Source organism: Triturus cristatus, chromosome 3_2 (genome assembly GCF_964204655.1).
Source record: "Triturus cristatus chromosome 3_2, aTriCri1.1, whole genome shotgun sequence".
In the NCBI taxonomy this organism is placed as follows: Eukaryota; Metazoa; Chordata; class Amphibia; order Caudata; family Salamandridae; genus Triturus; species Triturus cristatus.
This window is the reverse complement of record NC_140584.1, coordinates 1,181,919,065-1,181,932,362: the sequence shown is the minus strand read 5'-3', so window position 1 is coordinate 1,181,932,362 and position 13,298 is coordinate 1,181,919,065. Positions and strand designations below refer to the sequence as shown.

General features: G+C 46.8%; 1 protein-coding gene across 2 annotated transcripts in view; it reads left to right on the top strand.

The window, feature by feature from the left end:
• The window catches only part of SLC23A3 (solute carrier family 23 member 3), a 339,671-nt gene that overhangs the window by 99,909 nt on the left and 226,464 nt on the right, over positions 1 to 13,298 (top strand). For both annotated transcript variants that reach the window (XM_085650085.1, XM_085650084.1), the window contains one exon: positions 10,800 to 10,858. In XM_085650085.1, the coding sequence (XP_085506211.1) occupies positions 10,800 to 10,858 (59 nt within the window). The remainder of the gene's footprint in view (positions 1 to 10,799; positions 10,859 to 13,298) is intronic.

The following is a 13,298-nucleotide window of genomic DNA, read 5'->3' as shown; positions in this document are numbered from 1 at the left end:
GAGGGTAAATCAGGGCAAGTCTGGAGCAACCAGGGAAACCCATTAGAAAAGGAGTTGCCTTCATGGGGACCTGCTAGCCAACGGGCTAGTGATCGCAAAGGAGCCTCAAGCGGTCGCACTTGGAGCTGGCCCACGGGTCACTCGTGGAGTGGAGGCCAACAATCTTCGGTGCAGGAGGTGCTCAAGGCTGGGGCTACTCGGAGCCCAAAGCACAACTTCGAGGAGGACCAGGAAGATAGTGTTGCTGCAAAAGTTCACGGTGTCCAGGGGTCACGGTTCCACGTCACCCACGATAGCCACGGGCCTCAGCCTTGCTGTAGACTCAGGGTAGTCTCGGGGAAGTCTGGAAATCCGCCTCTGGTGATGCAAAGACTTCGGCGTCCGGCGGGAGCTTCAGTGATGCAGACCGGTCAGTTGCTTCTTTGGTGCCTGCCAAGCAGGGGAGTCACTCCTTGACCCCAAGGGAGATTTCTTCAGTCTTCTAGTTGAAGTAGAACGTCGAAGGTCCAGGATGTATGTAGCAGAGTTTCATCCAGGGTAATCTAAAGTCCTTGGGGCTGGATTCCTATACTTATAGTAAGTTTAGGGGATGGATTAACTCTAAGGCCCCATCTATGGGTGGGCCTGGAAACAGAGGTGGTTACACCCATTTCCTTTGTCCAGTTTTGCACCAGAGCAGGGGCAGGTAGCCCCTGCAACCGGTTTGAACTGGAGTATGCACAGGGACACCAAGTGTGCCCCCAGTGCAGGACTTCAAAGCACCAGAGAGTGCTCCCGCCCAGCCCCAATACACATCAGCCTGTCTGGGGAGGTGGGGACACCTCCCCTCGACAGGAAACCTATTGTCCAGGCCTCCCCTGCCGCAGTTTCGGTCAGCAGCAGGAGGCCAGACCCGTGTCTGTGGCAGAGGCATCCATTTTGAGATGCCAGGGCTCAGGAAAGTCCTACCAGGTTTAGCTAGTGTGAACATGTCTCTCCATCTAGAAGGGTGGAATGCTACCCCCGCTGCCAGAATTGGTGGGGGGGGGGGGGGCAGTATTCCAAAGCGTTTGACACCAAACACGACATGTTTTGATGCAGCCATCCCAAAGTTAGCATTTACCGCGAGGTTATAATGCACTTAAGAGTATATGGTATGGCTGTATCACAGAACAGCCATAAGGAAGTATTTCCGAAAGCTGCAGAGGGGCTAAGCTCATGCCTGGGCACCCTCTCACATAAAACCAAGCACTTTACTTTCAGCATTGTCAAGGTCTGCCATAGGAGTGGCTTATAGGTTTACATGTGTCTGTATAGGGTAGTGATATAGGTAGCCTATACCACAGTAAGGGGTGCAAGCACACCCTTACCCAGGTTGCAGTAGCAGACCTGTGGTGCCATTTTGGAGTGCTTACCAGGGGTGGCATAATATATGCTGCAGCCCCTGGTAGGCCTCTGAAGGACCTATGCCCTAGGTACATAGTAAACCATATACTAGGGGCTTGTAAGGCACTCCAGAATCCAATTAGGTATGTACCTAATGTACATGGAAACCATTTTAGAGAGGAAGCAGCTAGTCTGTGGTCCTGATTAGCAGGGCCACAGCCAGGCTAAGGTAAAAAAAACAGTGAAACACCAGCAAAAAGTGGGGGTACCCATGTGAAGCAGATCCTACTCTTCTACACTGTTCATTGTAATAGATGTGCACTCCCAGGTAATTAAATGTATCAGTCGCCAAATGCAGTACAGTATTTGGGCGAGCCCACTGCCTGCCAGTCCCTGGCAGTCAATGGAAACAGACAGTATTTATCCCAATTCAGTTTGAGGCCCAAGGCCGTGCCAAAGTCTTCAAGTACTGCCATAATTGGTTCAGTGGTCATTCCTTCCCGTAGGTTTATCAGGGCATCATCGGCATATAAGGACACAATGTGCCATTGTCCACCCATGGAAACCCCAGTCCAGTGCCCGCGCCCTCAGGGCACAGGCCAGAGATTCTATATCCAGAACAAATATAAGAGGGGAGAGTGCTCACCTCTGAAGAGTTCCTCTTCCAATCTGGATTGGGGATGATATCAGTCCCCCTATACATACTCCCACCTCTTGGTCCCTGTACAGCAGACTCACTCATCGAAGAAAACCGACCCCTATGCCGAACCACCATAGCACCTCTATCAAATAAGGCCTGCTGATGGTATCAAAGGCCTTTTCGATATCCAGCAAAATCACCCAGTGGTGCACTTGGCACCGCCTAGCCCAGTCCATGATCCCAAATATGTGCTGAAGACTTAAGAAAGACTTGCAGCCTGGAATGAAGCTGATTTGATCATTGTGTTTCAGAGTCTGGATCAGGGGTAACAGGTGATTAGCCAACACTTTCTCCATATTTTTATAATCTAAGTTTAACAGCAATAATGGTCGATGAGAACCTACTGATAGGGGATCCCTGCCTGGTTTTGGTAAGATCACGATAAGCGCCTCCCTCATTGACTTAGGAAGATCACCAGCATCCCTGGCCAATTCATAGGTCTTTAATAAACGCGACACTAGTCCTAGTACAAAGGCGGCATAAAATTCCATAAGGAGACGATTCTGGCAGGTGTCTTACACCTGGCCATTTGCATTATCTCTGTTTTTATTACCATGGGGTGAAGTTGGTCATCTAGTGCTGCTTTCTGTTCCGTAGTAAGGCTGGGAAGGGAAATTGCACTCAGATAATCATCAGCCGCTTGTCCGTTCAATTCGGCCTTGGATGTGTAGAGGGTAGCATAATGTTCCTTGGACACCCTGCTAATCACAGACTGTGCAACTACGATTCTGGCAGTGTACAGTATCACGACGACCGAGATCCTGGGCAAATCCGATCAGAGGAGCCATGCCAACATGTCCAGCCCACGTTGGGTTGTACTCTCCCTGCATTCAAGGCGTACCAATGCCTTTATTGCCTCACTGTACTCTGCTCTGGCAGTGGAGAGATCATGTCAGGCGTGTGGTATCTCCTAAGTCTCCCGCTTAAGTGAATATATGCGGTGCTCTAGGATGCCAAGATCCCTCCTGAGTGTGTGTTTCACCCCGTGGAATGTTTTGATTCACAAACCTCGCAACACCACCTTAAATGCACCCCATTCTATCAATCTGTCAGAAGCTTTCCATTTGTTCACTGTAAAGTATGGGGCTTATTTACAAGCCTCTTGCGCCACTTTTGCGTCACTTCCCATGTTAAAAGGGACGCAAAAGTGGCGCAAGGGGCCTGTAAATCTGCCCCTATGTCTCTATGTAGTCCCCAAGTGCAGCCGTTGTCAAAGGGTTGTGCAACAATCTAGGGGCATCGTCCATGTCAAAATAGTGGCCAAAACGCACCCCCAAGTTATGGTTGTCTTAAGAGGTTTGTGATGTGAGCACATGCAGCCCAGGTATTCTGCATCTAATTGGTTACCTACTAATGCCTTGCTGCAATATAACAGATCTAGGTGCATGTGTAAGGTGTGCACCTAAGATTAGAACAAGTATTCCCTACAGGCAGGGTACAAAGGAAGCTCTCCATCTCTCTATAACCACGACGTTTGTTGCCCACTGGGAAAGCACCCTCTATGCCGCCACAGAGTACACCCCAGGGACTGGGGGGATGCGATCTGTCAATGTCAGAGTTTGGTACTGTGTTGAAGTCTCATCCCCATAAGCATACTAAAGTTGGATCAGAGAGCAAAGAGGTGGTGAATGTGGTGAGAAAAGTCTCCACTTGTGAATTAAGGGTGTGTTCCACTATCAAAGCTATTTGCTCCCCGTCAAGCAACCGTTCCAGCATTACATACCGGCCCTCTTGGTCTGTCTTGGAGTGTGTCAGCTGGAACGGAGTCCTGGGTGTGACCCAGATGAGTACCACCCCGGTGTAATCAGAGTTTGTAGTGCCCATCAGTGTGTTTCGCCAGTTTGTCGAGTTCCGTAGTGATCATAGGCATTTCTGGTAAGTATGCAAAGTGTATACTTCTGCGTTAAAAGTAAGCTTGAATTCTTTAATGCTTGATGTGGGTGTCCAAGACCTGAGTATTTCAGGTAGGTATATTGTATTGAGAGGGGATATTTGGGAGTGTATCAGACAATATGTCCCTTGTGTCGTAGAGTATACATCACAACCCCACCTTAGTAGGCCTGGCCGGACTGCATATAGGGCCAGATACATATAGCTTTTTATAGATAGCAAACGGCCCGATTTGCAGGATCAGGCCATTAGCGACCACAAAAAAATATATTTTTATGTACAAATGCCCATTTTGCAATTTGGTACCCTATTACTGAATCATAAAATGGATTTGCGTTTCGGTATTAAGAAGGGCCGTGCTAAGGGATTCCCTTTCTAACAGTGACTCACAATGGTATGTGTGAATGTTTTGCGATCGAAATGTAGAAGCAAAACATTCGCAAGTAGGTGGAAAACCCATTTGCAAACGGGAAGAGGGTCCTCTTCTCCTTTGTGAATGTTTGTAAAAATATATTTTTAAGAGCAGGCAGAGATCCCACGGACCACTGTCTACTTTAAAAGAATTAAAAACAAACTTTTCATATTTCTTTTTGAAACGCATCCCCTTTTCCATTAAGGAAAGTGGGCTGCATTAAAAGAAAATTTTAAAAAACATTGCTTTCCCATTGAGTCCCATCATGCCCTTGGAAACAAGTTAAACGAACAAAGGATGTGCGGGTGTCTATCAGTTATCCAATCAAGCCCGGTGACGTGAGCGTCAGTGCGGGCCATGCCTCGTGGATCGCAAGGCCTCCTCCAGTCCGGCGCAGTCTACATCCATGTGGTGCCCCTGATCGTCCCCTGACTTTGATGATTTAGGGATCGTGTACCTTTCGATCTCCTACACTATAGTGATCGGCTCTTCGGCTGCTTCTTCTCGAAAAGGCCGTGCTTTAAATTGTCTGCAGGGTACTTTCCTCTAAATCCAGGGCTGCTTGGCAGCAACTGAATCACTGTGGTCCCCGGCCTCAGGGGCTCCCTTGGCCTCAAACCATGAGTGTGCTTCCTCTGGGGTTTAAAAAAAGTGCACCTTTCCTTTATTCGTAACTCAAAGTTGGCCAGGAAGCTGTTGGCGAGGTTTTCTGTCGAGCGAACCAAAGGAGGCTCAATTGATGGAAAGCTGGCGGTCTTCCCGACCCTAAATAAGGAGGGTGGACTGACAGTTTGGTGCACAGGGTACTCTGTTTAAATCTGCCCCAGTTTCTAATCCCATCTTCCTAAATACCAGCTAACGACCAGGCATTCCATGTAGTATAATTGGGCGTATCCTGTCTCCAGTCAGTGAAGGGGTGGGAAGGGAGCTAGGGACACAATTTCTAATCCCATCATCCTGACCACATGCTAAACCTCATCATCAAACTGTGCATATATTATAACTGGGCGTGTCTGTCTCCTGTCAGTGAAGGGATGGGAATCGAACCTAGGGACACACTTCCTAATCCCATCATCCTGACCACATGCTAAACCTCATCATCAAACTGTGCATATATTATAACTGGGCGTGTCCTGTCTCCTGTCAGTGAAGGGATGGGGAAGAGAAGCTAGGGACACACTTCCTAATCCCATCATCCTGACCACATGCTAATCATCATCATCAAACTGTGCATATATTATAACTGGGCGTGTCTGTCTCCTGTCAGTGAAGGGATGGGGAAGAGAAGCTAGGGACACACTTCCTAATCCCATCATCCTGACCACATGCTAAACCTCATCATCAAACTGTGCATATATTATAACTGGGCGTGCCTGTCTCCTGTCAGTGAAGGGATGGGGGAGAGAAGCTAGGGACACACTTCCTAATCTCATCCCCCTGACCACATGCTAAACCTCATCATCAAACTGTGCATATATTATAACTGGGCGTGTCCTGTCTCCTGTCAGTGAAGGGATGGGGAAGAGAAGCTAGGGACACACTTCCTAATCCCATCATCCTGACCACATGCTAATCATCATCATCAAACTGTGCATATATTATAACTGGGCGTGTCTGTCTCCTGTCAGTGAAGGGATGGGAGAGAAGCTAGGGACACACTTCCTAATCCCATCATCCTGACCACATGCTAAACCTCATCATCAAACTGTGCATATATTATAACTGGTCGTGTCTGTCTCCTGTCAGTGAAGGGATGGGAAGAGAAGCTAGGGACACACTTCCTAATCCCATCATCCTGACCACATGCTAATCATCATCATCAAACTGTGCATATATTATAACTGGGCGTGTCTGTCTCCTGTCAGTGAAGGGATGGGGAATCGAACCTAGGGACACAATTCCTAATCCCATCATCCTGACCACATGCTAAACCTCATCATCAAACTGTGCATATATTATAACTGGGCGTGTCCTGTCTCCTGTCAGTGAAGGGATGGGAAGAGAAGCTAGGGACACACTTCCTAATCCCATCATCCTGACCACATGCTAAACCTCATCATCAAACTGTGCATATATTATAACTGGGCGTGTCCTGTCTCCTGTCAGTGAAGGGATGGGGAAGAGAAGCTAGGGACACAATTCCTAATTCCATCATCCTGACCACATGCTAAACTTCATCATCAAACTGTGCATATATTATAACTGGGCGTGTCTGTCTCCTGTCAGTGAAGGGAGATGGGAAAGAGAAGCTAGGGACACATTCCTAATCCCATCATCCTGACCACATGCTAAACCTCATCATCAAACTGTGCATATATTATAACTGGGCGTGTCTGTCTCCTGTCAGTGAAGGGAGATGGGAAAGAGAAGCTAGGGACACATTCCTAATCCCATCATCCTGACCACATGCTAAACCTCATCATCAAACTGTGCATATATTATAACTGGGTGTGTCTGTCTTCTGTCAGTGAAGGGATGGAAAAGAGAAGCTAGGGACACACTTCCTAATCCCATCATCCTGAGCACATGCTAAACTTCATCATCAAACTGTGCATATATTATAACTGGGCGTGTCTGTCTCCTGTCAGTGAAGGGATGGGGGAGAGAAGCTAGGGACACACTTCCTAATCCCATCATCCTGACCACATGCTAATCATCATCATCAAACTGTGCATATATTATAACTGGGCGTGTCTGTCTCCTGTCAGTGAAGGGATGGGGAAGAGAAGCTAGGGACACACTTCCCAATCCCATCATCCTGACCACATGCTAATCATCATCATCAAACTGTGCATATATTATAACTGGGCGTGTCCTGTCTCCTGTCAGTGAAGGGATGGGAATCGAACCTAGGGACACAATTCATAATCCCATCATCCTGACCACATGCTAAACCTCATCATCAAACTGTGCATATATTATAACTGGGCGTGTCCTGTCTCCTGTCAGTGAAGGGATGGGAAGAGAAGCTAGGGACACACTTCCTAATCTCATCCCCCTGACCACATGCTAAACCTCATCATCAAACTGTGCATATATTATAACTGGGCGTGTCTGTCTCCTGTCAGTGAAGGGATGGGGGAGAGAAGCTAGGGACACACTTCCTAATCCCATCATCCTGACCACATGCTAATCATCATCATCAAACTGTGAATATATTATAACTGGGCGTGTCTGTCTCCTGTCAGTGAAGGGATGGGAAGAGAAGCTAGGGACACACTTCCTAATCCCATCATCCTGACCACATGCTAAACCTCATCATCAAACTGTGCATATATTATAACTGGGCGTGTCCTGTCTCCTGTCAGTGAAGGGATGGGAAGAGAAGCTAGGGACACACTTCCTAATCCCATCATCCTGACCACATGCTAATCATCATCATCAAACTGTGCATATATTATAACTGGGCGTGTCTGTCTCCTGTCAGTGAAGGGAGATGGGAAAGAGAAGCTAGGGACACACTTCCTAATCCCATCATCCTGACCACATGCTAATCATCATCATCAAACTGTGCATATATTATAACTGGGCGTGCCTGTCTCCTGTCAGTGAAGGGAGATGGGAAAGAGAAGCTAGGGACACACTTCCTAATCCCATCATCCTGACCACATGCTAAACCTCATCATCAAACTGTGCATATATTATAACTGAGCGTGTCTGTCTCCTGTCAGTGAAGGGATGGGGAAGAGAAGCTAGGGACACACTTCCTAATCTCATCCCCCTGACCACATGCTAAACCTCATCATCAAACTGTGCATATATTATAACTGGGCGTGTCTGTCTCCTGTCAGTGAAGGGATGGGGGAGAGAAGCTAGGGACACACTTCCTAATCCCATCATCCTGACCACATGCTAATCATCATCATCAAACTGTGAATATATTATAACTGGGCGTGTCTGTCTCCTGTCAGTGAAGGGATGGGAAGAGAAGCTAGGGACACATTCCTAATCCCATCATCCTGACCACATGCTAAACCTCATCATCAAACTGTGCATATATTATAACTGGGCGTGTCCTGTCTCCTGTCAGTGAAGGGATGGGGAAGAGAAGCTAGGGACACACTTCCTAATCCCATCATCCTGACCACATGCTAAACCTCATCATCAAACTGTGCATATATTATAACTGGGCGTGTCTGTCTCCTGTCAGTGAAGGGATGGGGAAGAGAAGCTAGGGACACAATTCCTAATTCCATCATCCTGACCACATGCTAAACCTCATCATCAAACTGTGCATATATTATAACTGGGCGTGTCTGTCTCCTATCAGTGAAGGGATGGGAGAGAAGCTAGGGACACACTTCCTAATCCCATCATCCTGACCACATGCTAATCATCATCATCAAACTGTGCATATATTATAACTGGGCGTGTCCTGTCTCCTGTCAGTGAAGGGATGGGAAAGAGAAGCTAGGGACACACTTCCTAATCCCATCATCCTGACCACATGCTAAACCTCATCATCAAACTGTGCATATATTATAACTGGGCGTGTCGGTCTCCTGTCAGTGAAGGGATGGGGAAGAGAAGCTAGGGACACAATTCCTAATCCCATCATCCTGACCACATGCTAAACTTCATCATCAAACTGTGCATATATTATAACTGGGCGTGTCTGTCTCCTGTCAGTGAAGGGATGGGGAAGAGAAGCTAGGGACACAATTCCTAATTCCATCATCCTGACCACATGCTAAACTTCATCATAGAACTGTGCATATATTATAACTGGGTGTTTCGGTCTCCTGTCAGTGAAGGGATGGAAAAGAGAAGCTAGGGACACACTTCCTAATCCCATCATCCTGACCACATGCTAATCATCATCATCAAACTGTGCATATATTATAACTGGGCGTGTCCTGTCTCCTGTCAGTGAAGGGATGGGAAAGAGAAGCTAGGGACACACTTCCTAATCCCATCATCCTGACCACATGCTAAACCTCATCATCAAACTGTGCATATATTATAACTGGGCGTGTCGGTCTCCTGTCAGTGAAGGGATGGGGAAGAGAAGCTAGGGACACAATTCCTAATCCCATCATCCTGACCACATGCTAAACTTCATCATCAAACTGTGCATATATTATAACTGGGCGTGTCCTGTCTCCTGTCAGTGAAGGGATGGGGAAGAGAAGCTAGGGACACAATTCCTACTCCCATCACCCTGACCACATGCTAAACTTCATCATCAAACTGTGCATATATTATAACTGGGCGTGTCCTGTCTCCTGTCAGTGACGGGATGGGAATCGAACCTAGGGACACAATTCCTACTCCCATCACCCTGACCACATGCTAAACCTCATCATCAAACTGTGCATATATTATAACTGGGCGTGTCCTGTCTCCTGTCAGTGAAGGGATGGGAATCGAACCTAGGGACACAATTCCTACTCCCATCACCCTGACCACATGCTAAACCTCATCATCAAACTGTGCATATATTATAACTGGGCGTGTCCTGTCTCCTGTCAGTGAAGGGATGGGGAATCGAACCTAGGGACACAATTCTGAATCCCATCATCCTGACCACATGCTAAACCTCATCATCAAACTGTGCATATATTATAACTGGGCGTGTCTGTCTCCTGTCAGTGAAGGGATGGGGAATCGAACCTAGGGACACACTTCCTAATCCCATCATCCTGACCACATGCTAAACCTCATCATCAAACTGTGCATATATTATAACTGGGCGTGTCTGTCTCCTGTCAGTGAAGGGATGGGAATCGAACCTAGGGACACAATTCCTAATCCCATCATCCTGACCACATGCTAAACTTCATCATCAAACTGTGCATATATTATAACTGGGCGTGTCCTGTCTCCTGTCAGTGAAGGGATGGGGAAGAGAAGCTAGGGACACACTTCCTAATCCCATCATCCTGACCACATGCTAATCAACATCATCAAACTGTGCATATATTATAACTGGGCGTGTCTGTCTCCTGTCAGTGAAGGGATGGGAAGAGAAGCTAGGGACACACTTCCTAATCCCATCATCCTGACCACATGCTAATCATCATCATCAAACTGTGCATATATTATAACTGGGCGTGTCCTGTCTCCTGTCAGTGAAGGGATGGGGAAGAGAAGCTAGGGACACACTTCCTAATCCCATCATCCTGACCACATGCTAAACCTCATCATCAAACTGTGCATATATTATAACTGGGTGTGTCGGTCTCCTGTCAGTGAAGGGATGGAAAAGAGAAGCTAGGGACACACTTCCTAATCCCATCATCCTGACCAGATGCTAAACCTCATCATCAAACTGTGCATATATTATAACTGGGCGTGTCTGTCTCCTGTCAGTGAAGGGATGGGGAAGAGAAGCTAGGGACACACTTCCCAATCCCATCATCCTGACCACATGCTAATCAACATCATCAAACTGTGCATATATTATAACTGGGCGTGTCTGTCTCCTTTCAGATACCGAGGGACCGCTGGCGTGCCCCGAGCAGCCCTGCTGGCACCAGCTCCTCCAGGAGGTGGGTACTCCTGTAACTACTGCTTTCTTATTACAGCCTGCACAAATACACGTGATTTACATTAGCATGAATATAACTCACCCTTACACTTGATTATAGAGTCTGGAAGCCTTTGGGAGGAGGTGTGTGTTATTCGTATAAACATGAAGTTCATTTACAAAGGCAAACAGAATTTGTTCTTTTTATATGTTAAGAAAAGGGCATAATCGATTTTGCAACTTTACAAATGAGATATTGAGTTAGCTTAAGGAAACATCATTTCGTTTCATTTGTTTTGCATAATTTAAAAGCTGATTCCTGAACGAGTATTTCTTTGATAAATACCCATTACATTCGTAAAAAGATTTAAAGTATACTCCAGTGACCCACTATACATTTCCTTAGTCTTACTCTGGTGCAAAAACCTTCCCACAAGAAGGACCGCAGCAACATTTATTTATTCGATTCCGTGTTTCACAAACAGTAACATTGTGTAAATGGATTTGACTTTTTACGACAATGCAAAGTTTGTGTAATACAGGTATATACTTAAGTTGTATGTATATCTCTGCGTACGTCTACTAGCAAACCCTAAGGCATCGCTGCCCCTGACTTGTGCCTGGCATTGTGCATGTTCACACTTGTGCGAATATCTGTAGGTTCACAAGGCCCCCTCCAGCAGCCAGGGTTGACACAAAGGAGGGATGAGTGACACTTCTGCTGAACTACAGCATTTCAGGTCTCCTCTAGGCACATTGGGCCGCACGGACTAGCGCACTACCTGTCCGAAAAATGGTACAGTGCCTATTCAGTGGTAGTAAGCGCTATATGAATACCCATTCTTAGCACGGAGAGCACAGACCAGGCCTTGTTTCTTGGGTCAGATGTACGAAGCTTAGTGTTTGCGATTACCAATTTGCGAAGTTTTGTGATTCGCTATTTGGAAAATTGCAAACACTAATGTACGAAAGTATGTTTTACACTTTCTGCAATTAACAGTGGGTCGCAAGTATAACTACCTCATCAATATTAATGAGGTAAGTCTAAGTTTGTGACCCACTGGGAATCGCAAAAGTCACAGGGACAGCAGACCACCGTGTATGTCTGTGAATGCTTTTCAATAAAGCACTACAGATTGCTTTTTCCTTTTTTTAAATGCAGCCCGTTTATGCTTTTCAAAGGGGAAGAGTTCTCTTGGGGCAGTGCTAAATTAAAAAAAAAAACATAAGTGCCAGGGCCCTCGTCAGGAGGCCATGGCAGCTTGCACCACCCATTGCCCCTGCCAGCGCCGTCAATGACAGGACCAACAAACTACTAACCATCACACTCAAAAAGCGGGACAATTCAGACTATTATAGCCCCACAAAGCTTTAGGAATGGCATGGGAGGCAGGTATTAGTCATTTTAATTGTCAGATAAATTAATAAGCAGCTGTTGCAATCAACACTAAATTAGACAAACAGCGCCACCATGTAACAGACTGTTCTAAGTGCCAGCTCTGACAATTAAAGTGCCAGTGTCAAGCACGGAAAACCACCGGCTCAATTAAGCACTGCCTTGGGGGCCCCTTCCTATTTGCGAATGATTTACCACCTACTTGAAGAAGGTGGTAAAATGCTAATTTTTGCGACCGCATTTCGATCGCAAAACATTCATACATAGCCCTGTGATTCGGTATTAGGAAGGGATGCCCTAACCAAGCCCCTTCCTACTACTGAATTGGAAACCCAATTTGCGATTCAGTAATAGGTTACCGAATCGCAAATTAGGCATTTGTATATTGAAAAAAAGCCTTTTTCTGTTCGGAAACAGTCCGATTCTGTGAATTGAGCCATTTGCAAACGAAAAAAAGTTTTGTAAAACTGGGGCCATATTATGTGTTAGGGTGCACCTTCCCTGTTTGCACCTGGTGCACCATAAAACAGGTGCGCTCGGCGCAAACAGAGAGAGTGCACCCTACTACATAGAATGCGCTGCCCCCAGGGCAGCCACAAACTCGTGGCGCCCTGGGGGCAGCGCATTTAAGTGAAATACAGGGTGTTTTCACATTGCAGGTGGCAATCCACCTGCTCTTTGAAGGGGATTTGAGATCCCCTTGCAGGCAGGTGCACTGTCAGTGCGCCTCTAGAGAGTGTCTTTGCCTCTGCAGAGACAAAGCGATTCCCTCATTTGCATGGGCACGACCCCATGCAAATGAGGGTACGCCGCCTAAAGATAGCGCTGGTGCTTCAACTGCACCAGCGTTATCGGTATTACAGGAAGGGCCACACAAGCATCTGCGACCCCTTCTGTAATAGCAAAGTTCCCCGGTGCGCGCAAAGCAGGCGCAAATGGCGTTGCACCCCAGTGCACTTTCTGTAATATGGCCCCAGGCCCTTTGTTATTACCACGTGCAGCTGTTCATTGCTCGTTCGCCTAGGGATGTTCCTAGTAGAAATAAGAATAGTTCCCATTGACTTCG